Genomic DNA, 12,725 nt, shown 5'->3' with positions numbered 1-12,725 from the left:
CCTCCTACACATGAGTGCTCTTATCTATGATTTACATAGCATTTCTTATTTGATACAAAATGATACCAGTTGCACAAAAAAAACCCATCACATTTTGCCCTCCCCCCAACTGCTGGAGCATGCACATGCTCAACAACACATGTATTGTCCTCTTGTTGTCATCTCGGATGAAATGGGAAAGATGCACTTGACCATTTCTTTAGCTTGCTAGAAGAGGTGGACCCTCTAGGATCAAAGACTAGCTTAGTTCCCTTAACACCTTCATGCTTCCAACTCTTCCCTTCGTGATGCCATATTCTGCCATGCTTCACTTTATCTTCAATATGTTCGTGCATTGAGTAACCACTTGTTCTTCTTTCTCAACAACATCAAGATATCTTTCTTTATCTGCTATATTGTCTTCCTTAATGGCATCTTTTGAGAGACTATTGCATTCTTGAACATCTTGCATATGCTCCACCTCTATTTCCTCCACTAGTTGCATGAAATCACATTATGAATCATCTTTACCCTCCAATTGTCCCACGCTATCCTCAATTTCATTCTCACTTTCTAGCAACAGCATACCCACTTCATCGCCACTTGAGTGTGTGATGTCACTTTCACTTTCACTCTGTTTCTTCACTCCCACTTGAGTTGGCTTCACTTTCTTCTCTTTCTTCTTCCTCTTCTTCTAGCAGCTTCCTGTCCACCATGCTAAATTTTTTCCTTGGCCCTTTTCAATCCAAGAGAGTAAGCGTGCCCTTCCCCTAGTCCTGTACTGCTTTTACTAATCTCAACCATGGCCTACCCAAGATTATGGAAAGGCTCCCATTCCGGTTGGCATAACATGACAATCAACCTTTACATCAATCCCAAAAACCCCCACATCCGAATCATTCAATATTCCCAAACATTTTACCTTGGCATGATTTGCTAACCGGATCTTGTAGCCTGAACCACAAGCTTCTCCTATGGATTTTCCTTTATGCCAAGCATCAATCACAGAACATATATCAGGCAATTCTTCCAAGGATTGAACCCTTACCATCTTCTTTCTCTCTTGCTTAGGTGGGTTGACTAGTTGCTTCCATTCTCTTCTTAGCCGAGGGCAAAGCTCCATCAATTGACCATACGAAATATCCACTTTCTTACCTATCAAATCCTTCAAAGAGAGTAATTCCCCCGAGCGGTAAATCCCCTGTTTGAAAATGCCTTCGTGGTCTTGATTTCTTTTTGCTTTAAATAGACTCCCCTTTCTTTTGTTTTCCCTTCTTTGCATTACCATGTCCATTCTTAGGCTCTTTTTCTCTTGCTCTTTTAACCGGCATCACTTCAGGATCCTCTAGGTGTATCGGTGACACATCAGGCTGTCTTTCATCTATTTGCCCCTTCCCTTTTTCCTCTGGTGCCAACCCACTTGTTCCAGGCATTCCCCTTATCTCTATTCCATAATCATTTGCATGATTATTCAAATTTCTTGGCAAAGGAAACATGTCTCCTCCTCTATGTGGAGGCTTATCACACAATTTGGACTAGTATGGCCCCAATCCCCACAATTGTAACAATTATAGAGTTCAAACCTTCTCTGATTAGCTCCTCTACCTGCTCTTGGATCCTGTTTGTTCCCTGGATTTTGGTACAATGGCTTGGGCCCTCTTCCTTGTCCTCTTCCTGCACCTCCTTAAAGATTGAGACTGAGATTTTTGAACATGTCAACCACCTCATGCATTTCTTTACGCAAGCTGTCATTCTCCGTATTCTTTGTTTCTCCTAGTGCAACCAAAGCACCCTTAGAAGGTTGTTCCTCCCTCCTCGAAATTTGTTGTACTCCCATGGTCAATTGTTCCATTTTGATCATCTTCCACTCTTTTTCCTTTGCCAACTCCACTGCTTCTTGGAAATTGGCTACAAGTTTCAGTTCCAGCTTCATCCGCAAAGGGCCTCTAAGTCCTGAAATGAATTTCTCCTTCTTCAACATGGTAGGTGGTTGCTCGTTCCCTAGTGACACACACCAACGATCTCACAAGCGGCTGAAATCCTGAATATATGCATCAAGGGGACCTCTTTGCACAAAATTTTGTATTTCATGCCACAACTTATTCGGATCCTCTATCCTCCCGTAATGCTGTAAAAAAGCATCCCTTGCCAAATCAAAAGTTACCTCTACTAGTGGATTATTTGCTCTTGAGCGGCTTCGTAAGCATGAAACCATCTCCTTGCTTCATCCTGTACACAATAAGTAAAGATCCGTAACATGAAGGCTGCATCTTGGCGATTCTTGATCAAACACGTAATTTCCAACTGTTCCATGGATTTCTCGGCATCCTCGCCTGGCATCTCATGAAACAATGGGAAGTCCTGAGCCATAATTTATGATGATCAAGCACTAATGATTTCAGTCTTGTAAACTGAAGGTCCAGCGATCCTCCATGGAGGCACAAAAAATGTGATGAGGCTGGCAGAGCTACATCGAAATGCCTTTATAGCTTGATGAATGGTCACATTTGCAAACACACCGAGAGGAAACACAATCTCAACACAAACTCAAAACACCATAGACTGGAAAAACACCGAGAAAACACCATGTACCAATGAATTCTAATAATTGCTGGAAATACAAAGATCACTGAAATGTATAGAGATCACAACCTCCAAGCGACCATCAACTTGTAGATAGAACCCCCTGTAGGATCAGATAGAACCTTGCTTGCCAAAGACCGATTGGATGCCTTGGAACTCGGGTGGAACCTTGGACCTCTGTATTAAATGCCTCAACTCCCTTTCTCTACCTTGTGTTTATCTTCACTATTGTAGATCAAACACTAATGCCTAATGAAGAAGCCTTCCTTGTAATCTTCACTTTCCTTTATACATTGTCACCCATGCTACTGTTCACAAGCCACCAATATATATTCAGTTCTCATGTAGTGAACCATACTAGATCTCCACGTAATTGCCCGCAATAGTATTGTCTTCTATGCTTTCAGCTTACTGTAGCCCTTCGAATTACATATGGCCAAAGTAAGGAATGTATTCAAACACCCCGACTTCCATCCTTTCTATCATCCCTTAACCTACACGGCCCTTGACCAAAAACCAATGACTAAGAGGCTTCATGTATTGCCTTCGGACTGCAGCCGGCAACACTAACAGCTACAGCTATTTTGCAATCCTTGTGAGTAAAATAGTCGCACTAGCCTGTAGTCTACCTTTCATATCCCATCAAAAGGCATGATATACTTGTAGCGAACAGTCTCCTCTTTGATCCACCGAGTTCCATTGTCGTTGTGGATTTGCATGCACTGTTCACCTTCACAAGTGGCTTCCCTTGGTTTCTCAAGTGCAAATCCCACACGATCAGCTGCTATCAAACGAAACTTTCTCTACCAACTTGGCCACCTTGTAGAACTGAACCTACGACTTGAAATACAACAAAACTTTCCCTCCTTTAGGAACCATAAATGCATAAGAAGAAGACTCCCACAACCAATTTGCAACAGTATTAGCCTCCTGCAACCATGAGCTTCCTCAAATGACCAAAGACCTCTGGAATAGCAAAAATGGCAACTCACGATCAGTTGCCTCCACTAACTCAGTACCACAGCTATTGTTAATCTTTGTGCGCCATCGTGAGAATCGAGTTCACTACTCCAAAAACAAGCATGCACTGAGTGGAGTTACTATTGAGCCACCCTAGAACAACGAGCAAACTGAATAGGCAGTCTTAGGGATCATCATGAGCTTTGTGGGAGCACCCACGTATAAAACACCAAGAGCCCTCACAAGCTCTTCAAGATCCTAATCTCAAACAGCCACAAGCCTTCTGAAAAAACCAACTTCCTGAGGTTGCCACGACCTTTGGAAACACCTAAAATGTTAAATTGTGACAAACAACAAACTGAGCGATAGAGCAATCAGCTGCTTCGCCAACAAGTGATTCACAAAAGCAAAGCCAAGCAACTAGAAACACAAATTGGTCAGCTTTCCTGACCTCTCTCAAACTAAGATGGGCGATTCCCACCACAACTGAAATGAGCACAAAGCTCATGAAAACGTGATCAACTGCTCTCTGCAATCCTCACACGAGCCAAAAGATGATCTGAACCAAGGTCATCCACCCTCCTTATGGAGATCCAACCAGTAGTTCCATTAACCCACGTCCTTCCTTTTCCATGCATGTGTGAACATTCAACCTGGGCAAGTGCAAGAGCAATGGTAGCCTGATTGCCACACGCACAAAAGTGGCGCATTGCATAGTTTGACCAGAGTAGAGGACCAGAAGACCAAGGGAGCAAGGAAAAAACTTACTGGTGCAAATCAATGGGACAGGCGCACCACCCGAGATCGTGTCAAAGTTGTTGCCCTTCCAAATGCTCAACTGGGGCCTCTAGGGATCGCTATGGCCATCGAAGTTCCAAATGCTTAAAGGGATCGGCCGTCGTGGGCACTCCAAGGATTCGTATGGCCACGAGAGGCCCAAAGCACCTGAAGCAGATGGCTAGGGAACAGTTCCGCAGAGGTTTGTTGGATCAAGCCCTCTTAAAAGGGTGGAATGCACCTCCGAAAAATCGGCAATCATACCTGCCACATGGTGACCAACCACCCCCTCCCCACTACCCTTGACAGGCGGGAAAGGGGGTCCGAATCTGACCGGATTTGGCTCCTGGCCGATCGTCGGAATCCTACAGGATTCCTCGTGGGAAAGGCGTCCCCATGGCCCTTCCATACTCCTTGCAGAGAGGCGGGAGATGGAAAAGAAATCAGATTTAACAAAATTTGTACTTTCTGGTAGAATTCTTCTCCCGCCTTGCCAAGCTCCAGCTGCAGCAAGCTTTTGTGGTGATATGGCCATAACTGCAGATGCAGATGATCTGCCCCGCACCAATGTCCGGCGAGTTGTCAAGGCCAAGCTCGCCGACCTCACCAAAGATCTTCCTGCCAAGAAGGAAATCTCAGTTCACAAGGAATCCGTCATCGCCTTCGCCGAAAGTGCCAAGATCTTCATCCATTACCTCTCCGCCACGTACGATTTCAGTGGCTTTTTTTTTGGTTAGGTCTTTCGATGCTTTCGCTAAAGCTCACCGTGCTAGACTTTTGTGTGGCCAGAGCAAACGACATCTGCCGGGAATCCAAGCGGCAGACCGTGAACGCGGAAGATGTTCTCAAGGCTGTCGAAGAAATAGATTTTCCAGAATTCTTAGAACCTTTAAGAATTGCGCTCGAAGGTATGAGCTTCTGTACATCACGTATTGCTCTGCCTTCGGGTAGGTTAAAAAATTAAGAAAAGGGAGGGGGCAATCTCCTTTTAACCGAAATGATAGTGAAAAATGCTTATGCCAAAGTGTTCAGATAGCACGAGTCTTATAGGGAGTGTAAAGGTTTTTCACTCCTCGATATTTTCCCCTTCCTCATCCTCAGCCCGTGGCATGCTGGACAGCCATGTGGGCTGCCACGTCAGCAGAAGCCATGTTAGCACGTGCCACATGAGCATATCATCAGGTGGTCGGTCTATCCGAGCCCCTGGCCAGTCAGTTTGAGGCCCAAGAAGGCTCTCTGTAAGGAGGCCCACTTGGCCAATTCATATCTCTTACATTTCAGGGTGCTTGGGGCATCAGTTCTCAGCCAGCCACAGTAGGGATCAGCAGCAGTTAAAGTCTGATTCAGGGAGCAGCAGATCTGCCCCATCCTTGGCACCTATAGGTTCATCTACAGGCTCCGGTTCAGTCCGGGTTACAGCAGCAGCAGGGGTCTTCATTAGAGCAGCCCCTTTTTTCCTTCAGTTCTCAGTTCCTATAGTGAGGCTTTAGTTTCCTCTATACAGTACTTCTCAAGTCTTGCAGTGAAGGTTTATTCCCTTCATACAATATTTATTCTTTCAGTTGTATTCAGCCCTACTGGGCAGACAGATATTCAGTTGTTTATTTCCCTCTTTGGAGGCCCATTATATTCCTCCCTTTGACTCTCACACTCACTCCACAGTTCCAACTCGTGTTTTGAGTGTATTAGTGGAGCTTCTGCAACAGGTCTGCAGCACCAAAGCTGTACGGAAGCAGTACGGTTGCATGACATCAGTGTGCAGGGCCATTCAGAGGCCTGTAGCTAGTGGGCAATAGTACGTAGACGTTGCTGGAGCAGGTACTTGGCTGCAGCATGTGCAGCAGGTGACTGGAGCAGCAGTACAATACAAAGTGTCAGACGGCAGTACAAGAGAAGGCAGGGTGCCTGCCACAAGGTAACATAGGTCATTCGGTAGTCTGCAGTCAGGTCAGTAGGACAGTCAGTTATGCCAAGTAAGGGCAGCCTGGTCAGCTGTTACAGACTAGTCAGACCAGTCTATCGATCTGGTTGGATGAACCCTACATGGGGTTGGTTAGATCAGGAATGCTTCAGCCTTATAAAAGAAGCCCATTGGGGTGGCCTTGGACTCTGGAGAACACTCTGTGCTTTGTATGTGCTGCAGTCAGAACAGCAAGAAGAGGGGAGCAGAACCTCACCATTGGCTGCTTTGCAAGAGCAGCTGAGCAGCCCACTGAAGCATCCGCTCCGTAGTAGCACGCAGGCCAACAGTGTTTGGAACTGCTAGGAGGAGGTAGCAGACAGCTCTGAAGGTGTCGGGGGTCCACATTGAGGAAGTACCTTAACTGCTAGATGGTGGCACACTGAGCACGCTTTTGTAACAGTTTTGTCCATTATTGGAGCAATCCTGACGTGGCCAATCCATGTCTCTATCTATCTGTATATACAATTGTGTGCACAAGGAAATGAGTGAGATTTGATTTTTGTGCCTGGGAGTGTTGGCTACAGCAAGCAACCTCCGTGTCTGTTTCGCTTGGCTATCCATGCTCCAAATCCTGGGGGTTATGACAGCTCTGAACTCTGGAATTTCTGGTACTCTGAACTCTTGGATTCTGTGGATTCTAGGGAGGTACACTCTCAATGGCTTGTGTACATTGAGTGTCCTTTCAAGCTCCCTCACTAAGCTGACACTCCGATTCGAAATTGATAGTCATGTTGATTCTCTTAGCTCCCTTTCCAGCATGAGGACATTAGTGCTTTCTAAACCCGATTCAACTGAATGCTCTAGTATATGTTAAAGTCACCTGAAGCTGAGTCGAGCTACATTTCCTGTCTGCCCAAGTACAATGTATGTAGTAATGTGTTGAACTACACATTAGTCTTCAGCAAGATGCTCCTCAAATTCATCTTGGAATACTGGATTAACTTCAATTAATGGTTATATCCGTTGTTTTCACTTATTTTCCAGATGCTTATATGCAAACCATTCCTCAGCTGTTGAGATGAAAGATTATAAGTAATAAGTTTTTCTCAGCTTCCACGTATCAATTTTTATGTTTTGGTGAGTTCTCAGATCCTGATGGTTTGCAGAACATTCAAAATGGCATGTTTTGAAAAGCATTGTATTTGGCCTATTTGCTGTTTTGGAGCAGAATTTCGCAAGGACAATGCAGTAAAAAAGCTAGAGGCAAAGGAAAAAGGTCAAGTTAGGAAACGGAAGTCAGATGCGGATGCAGAGGAGAACGGGGAATCCGGAAAGACAGTGCTTTCAGAGACTTATCATGCTGCAGCAGATGAAGATGGAAGCAGGGATGTTGGTGACATCCAGGACTTTGAGCTTCAACACAGTGAATAGTAGAGCATTAGTAAGCTTGGGTTGAGCCACATCTTGTTCCAGCAAATCTCTTTTGTAGCACATGGATCGGCCGACTAGAGCACTCCATGTATTTCATACTTATACTGTTGAGTCTGTGTGATCATTCTAATGAGATTTTAATCTAACTCCTCGTTAGCTGCAGCACAAAGATAGAGGAGAGTATACATGACCTTTCAGTGCTGCGTGGTTGATTACAAAGCCTAGAGGGCACATGTGTAAGTTGTTTCATGAGATCAGTTGAAATTAGTAGGTTAGTTTTGGTTGACTTTCCTCTCTTACAAATAGTTCCCATGCTTGCCAAACATGAGCATGTTCTATAGATCAATGGGTCAAACACACCAGAAGAGGGGAGAATATCATGCTAAAGATGTCTCATTTTGTGATACTTGATTGTTGATGGGAACATTTGCACCAAAATCAACTAGACAGTGCACTTAGAGCCGAAAGCATAAGTTTTCTATTTGCTAACTAGTGATTCATGTCATGGTTGTGAGGCACGTCAGGTATGAAACGCTAGTAGCATTCGAGGTCTGAGTTCTTTAAGTTGCTAAAAAATTTAAGAAACGTTAGAAACATACATACATACATCCATACATACATATGGATAGATGGAGAGAGAGAGAGAGAGAGAGAGAGAACTTTTGTGCACAGTATATACTATACGGTATTATAGTGATAAGGTAGTTGGTAGATCCAGATTCTAGAAACACAGCATAGTGCATGCAGCACATCTCTCTCTCTCTATAATATATATATATTGCATAATATATACTATATAGAATTACAACTGTAGTCACAACTGATACCTCAATTTTGCTTTCTAGTAACCTAAGAGACCTTTTTATGAAAGGCACGAAATCTCGATTGTACTCTTTTAAAGAGTCTTGCCTTTTAAAAGCTATCGATAAGGGAATCTCAAAGTTTGTTTTGCAATTAGAAGAATGTATCGATAAGGGAATCTCAAAGTTTGTTTTGCAATTAGAAGAATGTTTAGGAGTTATAAATATCTTATGAGAATGGAAAGGGAAGATTTTGAAGAAAGTTGCTTTGAAACTAGAAGAAGTCCCTTCGGTTAATTGCTCAAAGAAAAGTAACCATCTTTCTAAAGAAGATGAAACTCTTCTTTGAAAATTCCATAGGAATTTTGTCATTTCTTATGTGGACAAATGTTCTAATAACTTTGTTTTTATTTGCAAAAAGTTTTACTCAGAATGTCTTTTGAGAGAAGTGAACTCGTCTGCCAAAACTTACGCCCTTGCCTTAGTTTCTCAAAAGGATTTGATCTCAAAACATCAGAGTTTTTGCAAGTCTTGGGTTTGTTTGCAATCCAAGCATACCTTTTCTTTGTGCTGCTTGGAAGTTTCACAAAACTCCAAAAAAGCTAAGATTTATCGCAGTTGCTTGTGAGACTACTTTGATGAAAATCTCTAAAGGACTAAGCTACTGCTTCAAAGCCATGTTGCCTAGTGTCCATGAACTTTGGAGACTTATTAAAAGAGGCAGATGTCCTTTGAACTCAAGTTGGATTTTAAATGACTCGGAAGGAGTGATTCCCGTCGTAAAATTTTTTAATTCCTCTCGGAGCATTTAGGAAAAAGAGTCTCCTATTTTCCTTCAAACCTATGATTTTACCGTGCTTTACACAAAGATTGAGTTGGAAGACTTGAAGTTTAGAATTAAAAAGCTAGTGGTTGAAGTTTTCAAGCAGAGATTTGAGAAAGATAGATGCAAAGTGCTAAAAGTTGAGAAAATAGCCTTATGCTTTGACTTTTTGTGGCTAAAAAATAAAGATCATGACATAGGTTCTAAAAAGAAAAGATACACAAAGGTAGTAAGTGTAGAAGATGTTTGCTCTTGGATAGATTTTCTTTTAGATAATCTTTACATCACAATAGGTGATTCTTTGTTTCAACAAGTTATAGGAATTCCCATGGGCACTAATTGTGCAGTCTTTTTAGCAAACTTTTATCTTTTTACTTATGAATTTGAGTTTATGCAATGTCTTGTTTCTATCAATACTTGCCTTATCATTTAACATAAGCTTCGTCAAGTTAGGCATTTTACAGATGATTTATTTGTACTAGATGTTCTAACTTTCAAGACGTTATGTACAAAGACGCTAGAGCTTTTGGAGAAGGAATCTATCCTCGTGACTCTTGTGAACTAAAGTGCACTTCAAGAGGGGATTCTTGTATTTTCTTAGGTCTTAGACTTTCTCAATCTACCAATTAGAGGTTGACATATACGATAAACGTGAACAACCTGAATACAGTGGTTTACACATTCTAAAAATGCTTCATATTGACTCAAACATTTCTGATTTGGTAAAATATGGAGTCATTTCTTTCCAATTCCATAGATTTTTCCACTAAGGAGTCTTTTATCACTCAATGTAGTAATTTGATCACTTTACTATTACACAAGAGGTATAATCCAAGGAAAATAATGAAAAAAGTTCGCACATTCTTAGATTTGAAGTCTTTTATCTATGGTGTTTCGGCCTTAGGTTTGTTTAGATAGATTGAACATAAGTTGAAAACAAAAGGCGGGGAGCTGAATAGCCCGTTTTTCTTTTAGTTTCAAAAGAGAGATTGTTTGAGTATACTTGTGCTTTCTAACTTAGAAATGTATTTTTGCCTTTTTGTAGAAATGATACATAAGTGTAAAGGGCCATTTAGCTTTTTATCTTTTAAATAAGAGAGAGAGAGAGAGAGAGAGAGAGAGAGAGAGAGAGAGAGAGTTTCTAGTTTTTGGGAAGTTTTTGTTACTTGACTTGCTTGTTTATTTTTGCTTAGTCTGCTTCGTTTCTTCTTTATTTCTTGTTTTCATTCTCTTTTGTTTATTTGACGTATTTTAGTAAGCACTGGCACTGATGACGACATAAGTGTTGCTTTGCTTGCTAAGTATGTCTTCCTTTTGTTTTTCATAAAAGTTTTTGTTTACCTCTTTTTTCTTCTCTTTCATTTTCTCTTTTATTTTCTTTGTAGATTTTTGATCTTTAGAACAACAAAAGTTCTAAATTTGTATGATTGGACGTATTTTAGTCTTACAAAGGTATATATATATAGAATTACAGTGATAAGATGGTAGTTGGAGCTAGATTATAGAAACATAGCACATCGAATGCAACATATAATGAAGTTGAGAGATGATAGATCATAATGATCATGATGATAAACATTTTTTGAAACTTTAAAGTTCATAAACGTAATAAATATACTTAAAAGTTCAAAGTGCACAAGTTATAGAGTTTGAACATGTCACAATGGCAATTCATGACTTAGGAGTCATAGAAATAAAGCACCAAATTAAAATAAAATAAAGAGCGGTTGTTGGCAAACATCAACATGACACAAAAGTCACTACACAAGACTCATCCTCATCATGTGAATTGTTGAATTTGAAATCCCCACTTGTGTTAGTGTTACTCTCACTATCATATTGTGGCTCCACATTAGGAAAGAAGGGAGCTCATTTTGGGGCCCTGTAAGAAATTCACTATTTTTTGATTTATTTCTCTCCTAAAAGACCTCAAAAATAGTAAAATACGGCAAGAAAGAAGAGAACCATGCTTGGAGACAGACTACGAAGGAGGAAGATTAAAAACATTGCAAATTTGAAGGCTGGGACTGGTGGATGCAAGCGAAGAATTCAGGAAGCAAGGTTAGATTGAAATTTATCATTTTGTATACTCAAAAAGGCTCTCAAATGACTATATCTATTTTGTCCATTACCGCAAAACAAGAATGGAGGTGTTGAATGATATAGGCATATTGTGTTGTTACTATAGGAAATTATTGGCGCTTGCAAAAGAAAATATGGATCCAAACCTTCTTCCTGTTAAACAAATGAAAGGATTGCTTTCTTGTGGTGTAGCAAAAGGTTTGATTGAGGAAAAAAAATACAAAACAGTCAAACGCAATGTTGTAGAGGACTTTGTATCCAATAATCGAGTTGATGGCACTACAATCCAAGAGGCTCAATCCAAGAGGCTCTTGATGTTAGTGGAGTTAGCAGGAAGGGATATAGTTCGATTTCCATGCGATATCCTCAACTTTGAAAGATCAAAGGATTAAACGAGTTTTACTACCAAATCCAGCAAATGTGTGGAGGATAAGAGGTCATTTGAATGAAAGTATAGATGAGTTTACTGGGCAATATATCCATATTGAAGAAATATTTCATGGTGGTAAAGGAACCACTGTGTATGACCCTTGGAATAATATATTTGTAGATCTACAACAACTTCAAAGAAGAATGGTTGAGTTTTATGGAATATTGAGGAGTGCAAAGGCATTTTGAAATTTGTTATTAAACTAGATGAGTGTGAGGTTGTAAAGGAAAAGAAAATGGAAAGGGTTACTATTGCATTGATGAATGGAGCACTTGATACATCATTGACTGAAGCGAGTTCGAAGTATATTAGTGTGCAGTCGGAGAAACACATATGGTGGTTAGGCTCGTTCCAGGTATGATCATTTTTTGTTTCGTACTTGATTTTGGTCATTGTTTTCAAATCTGTTATAGTAAGACTTTTGTTTTCTATAATCTGGCAGGTGAAGACAGAAGACCATGAAACACTAGATTGGGTGTTTCACCACACGGAAATACCAAGAATAATCAAAAGACAAGTGCAAGGCGAGAATCTCCATGTTGTAGGAAAAGGTGATTTTCAAGTAGAGTGGCACATGGCGGGGGATCTTAAAACACTTAAGTGCATGTATAACGTTAGTAAAGGAGGCAACTCAAAGTCTCCTTGTCTTTACTGCAAAGAATCAGCTCAAGTAATGGATTCCAATTGATGGAAGAGAGCACCTAATAGAGATAAAGTTGACCCTGACTTCAAGGCCATTTTGGACATTCCACTATGTAATGTTCACATCTGCACATTGCATGGTCTATGTCAAATTATTGAGAAATTGGTATTTTTGTATATTGGATTTGCTTGGAAACTCCGTCCCGAAAAAAATAGAAAGAATGCTCTTCAAGCATTGGAAAAAGTGTTATCCGATATAGGTCTGCATGGAGGAGATGTTCAAATCACAAAGGAGTCTACTAATGGCAAGGAGGT

At 41.0% G+C, this 12,725-nt stretch overlaps 1 protein-coding gene across 2 annotated transcripts; it reads left to right on the top strand.

The window, feature by feature from the left end:
- The first annotated feature begins 4,676 nt into the window (after window positions 1-4,676).
- Window positions 4,677-8,122, top strand: LOC147903874 (DNA polymerase II subunit B4-like). 2 transcript variants are annotated; one of them, XM_087372753.1, is made up of 3 exons: window positions 4,677-5,005; window positions 5,089-5,207; window positions 7,452-8,122. In XM_087372753.1, the coding sequence occupies exons 1-3, from the start codon at window positions 4,731-4,733 to the stop codon at window positions 7,631-7,633; spliced, it is 576 nt and encodes a 191-aa protein (XP_087228879.1). In that variant the 5' UTR covers window positions 4,677-4,730; the 3' UTR covers window positions 7,634-8,122. The 2 variants fall into 2 exon arrangements, with proteins under 2 accessions (XP_087228879.1, XP_087228878.1); XM_087372752.1 differs by having other exon boundaries at window positions 4,699-5,005; window positions 7,431-8,122.
- The last annotated feature ends 4,603 nt before the right edge of the window (window positions 8,123-12,725 follow it).

This window comes from Dipteris shenzhenensis, chromosome 3 (assembly GCF_047967505.1).
Source record: "Dipteris shenzhenensis isolate YYH24624 ecotype China chromosome 3, Dip_SZ_1.0, whole genome shotgun sequence".
NCBI lineage: Eukaryota > Viridiplantae > Streptophyta > Polypodiopsida > Gleicheniales > Dipteridaceae > Dipteris > Dipteris shenzhenensis.
The sequence above is the reverse complement of the archived record's forward strand: the minus strand, read 5'-3'. Positions and strand labels throughout refer to the sequence as shown.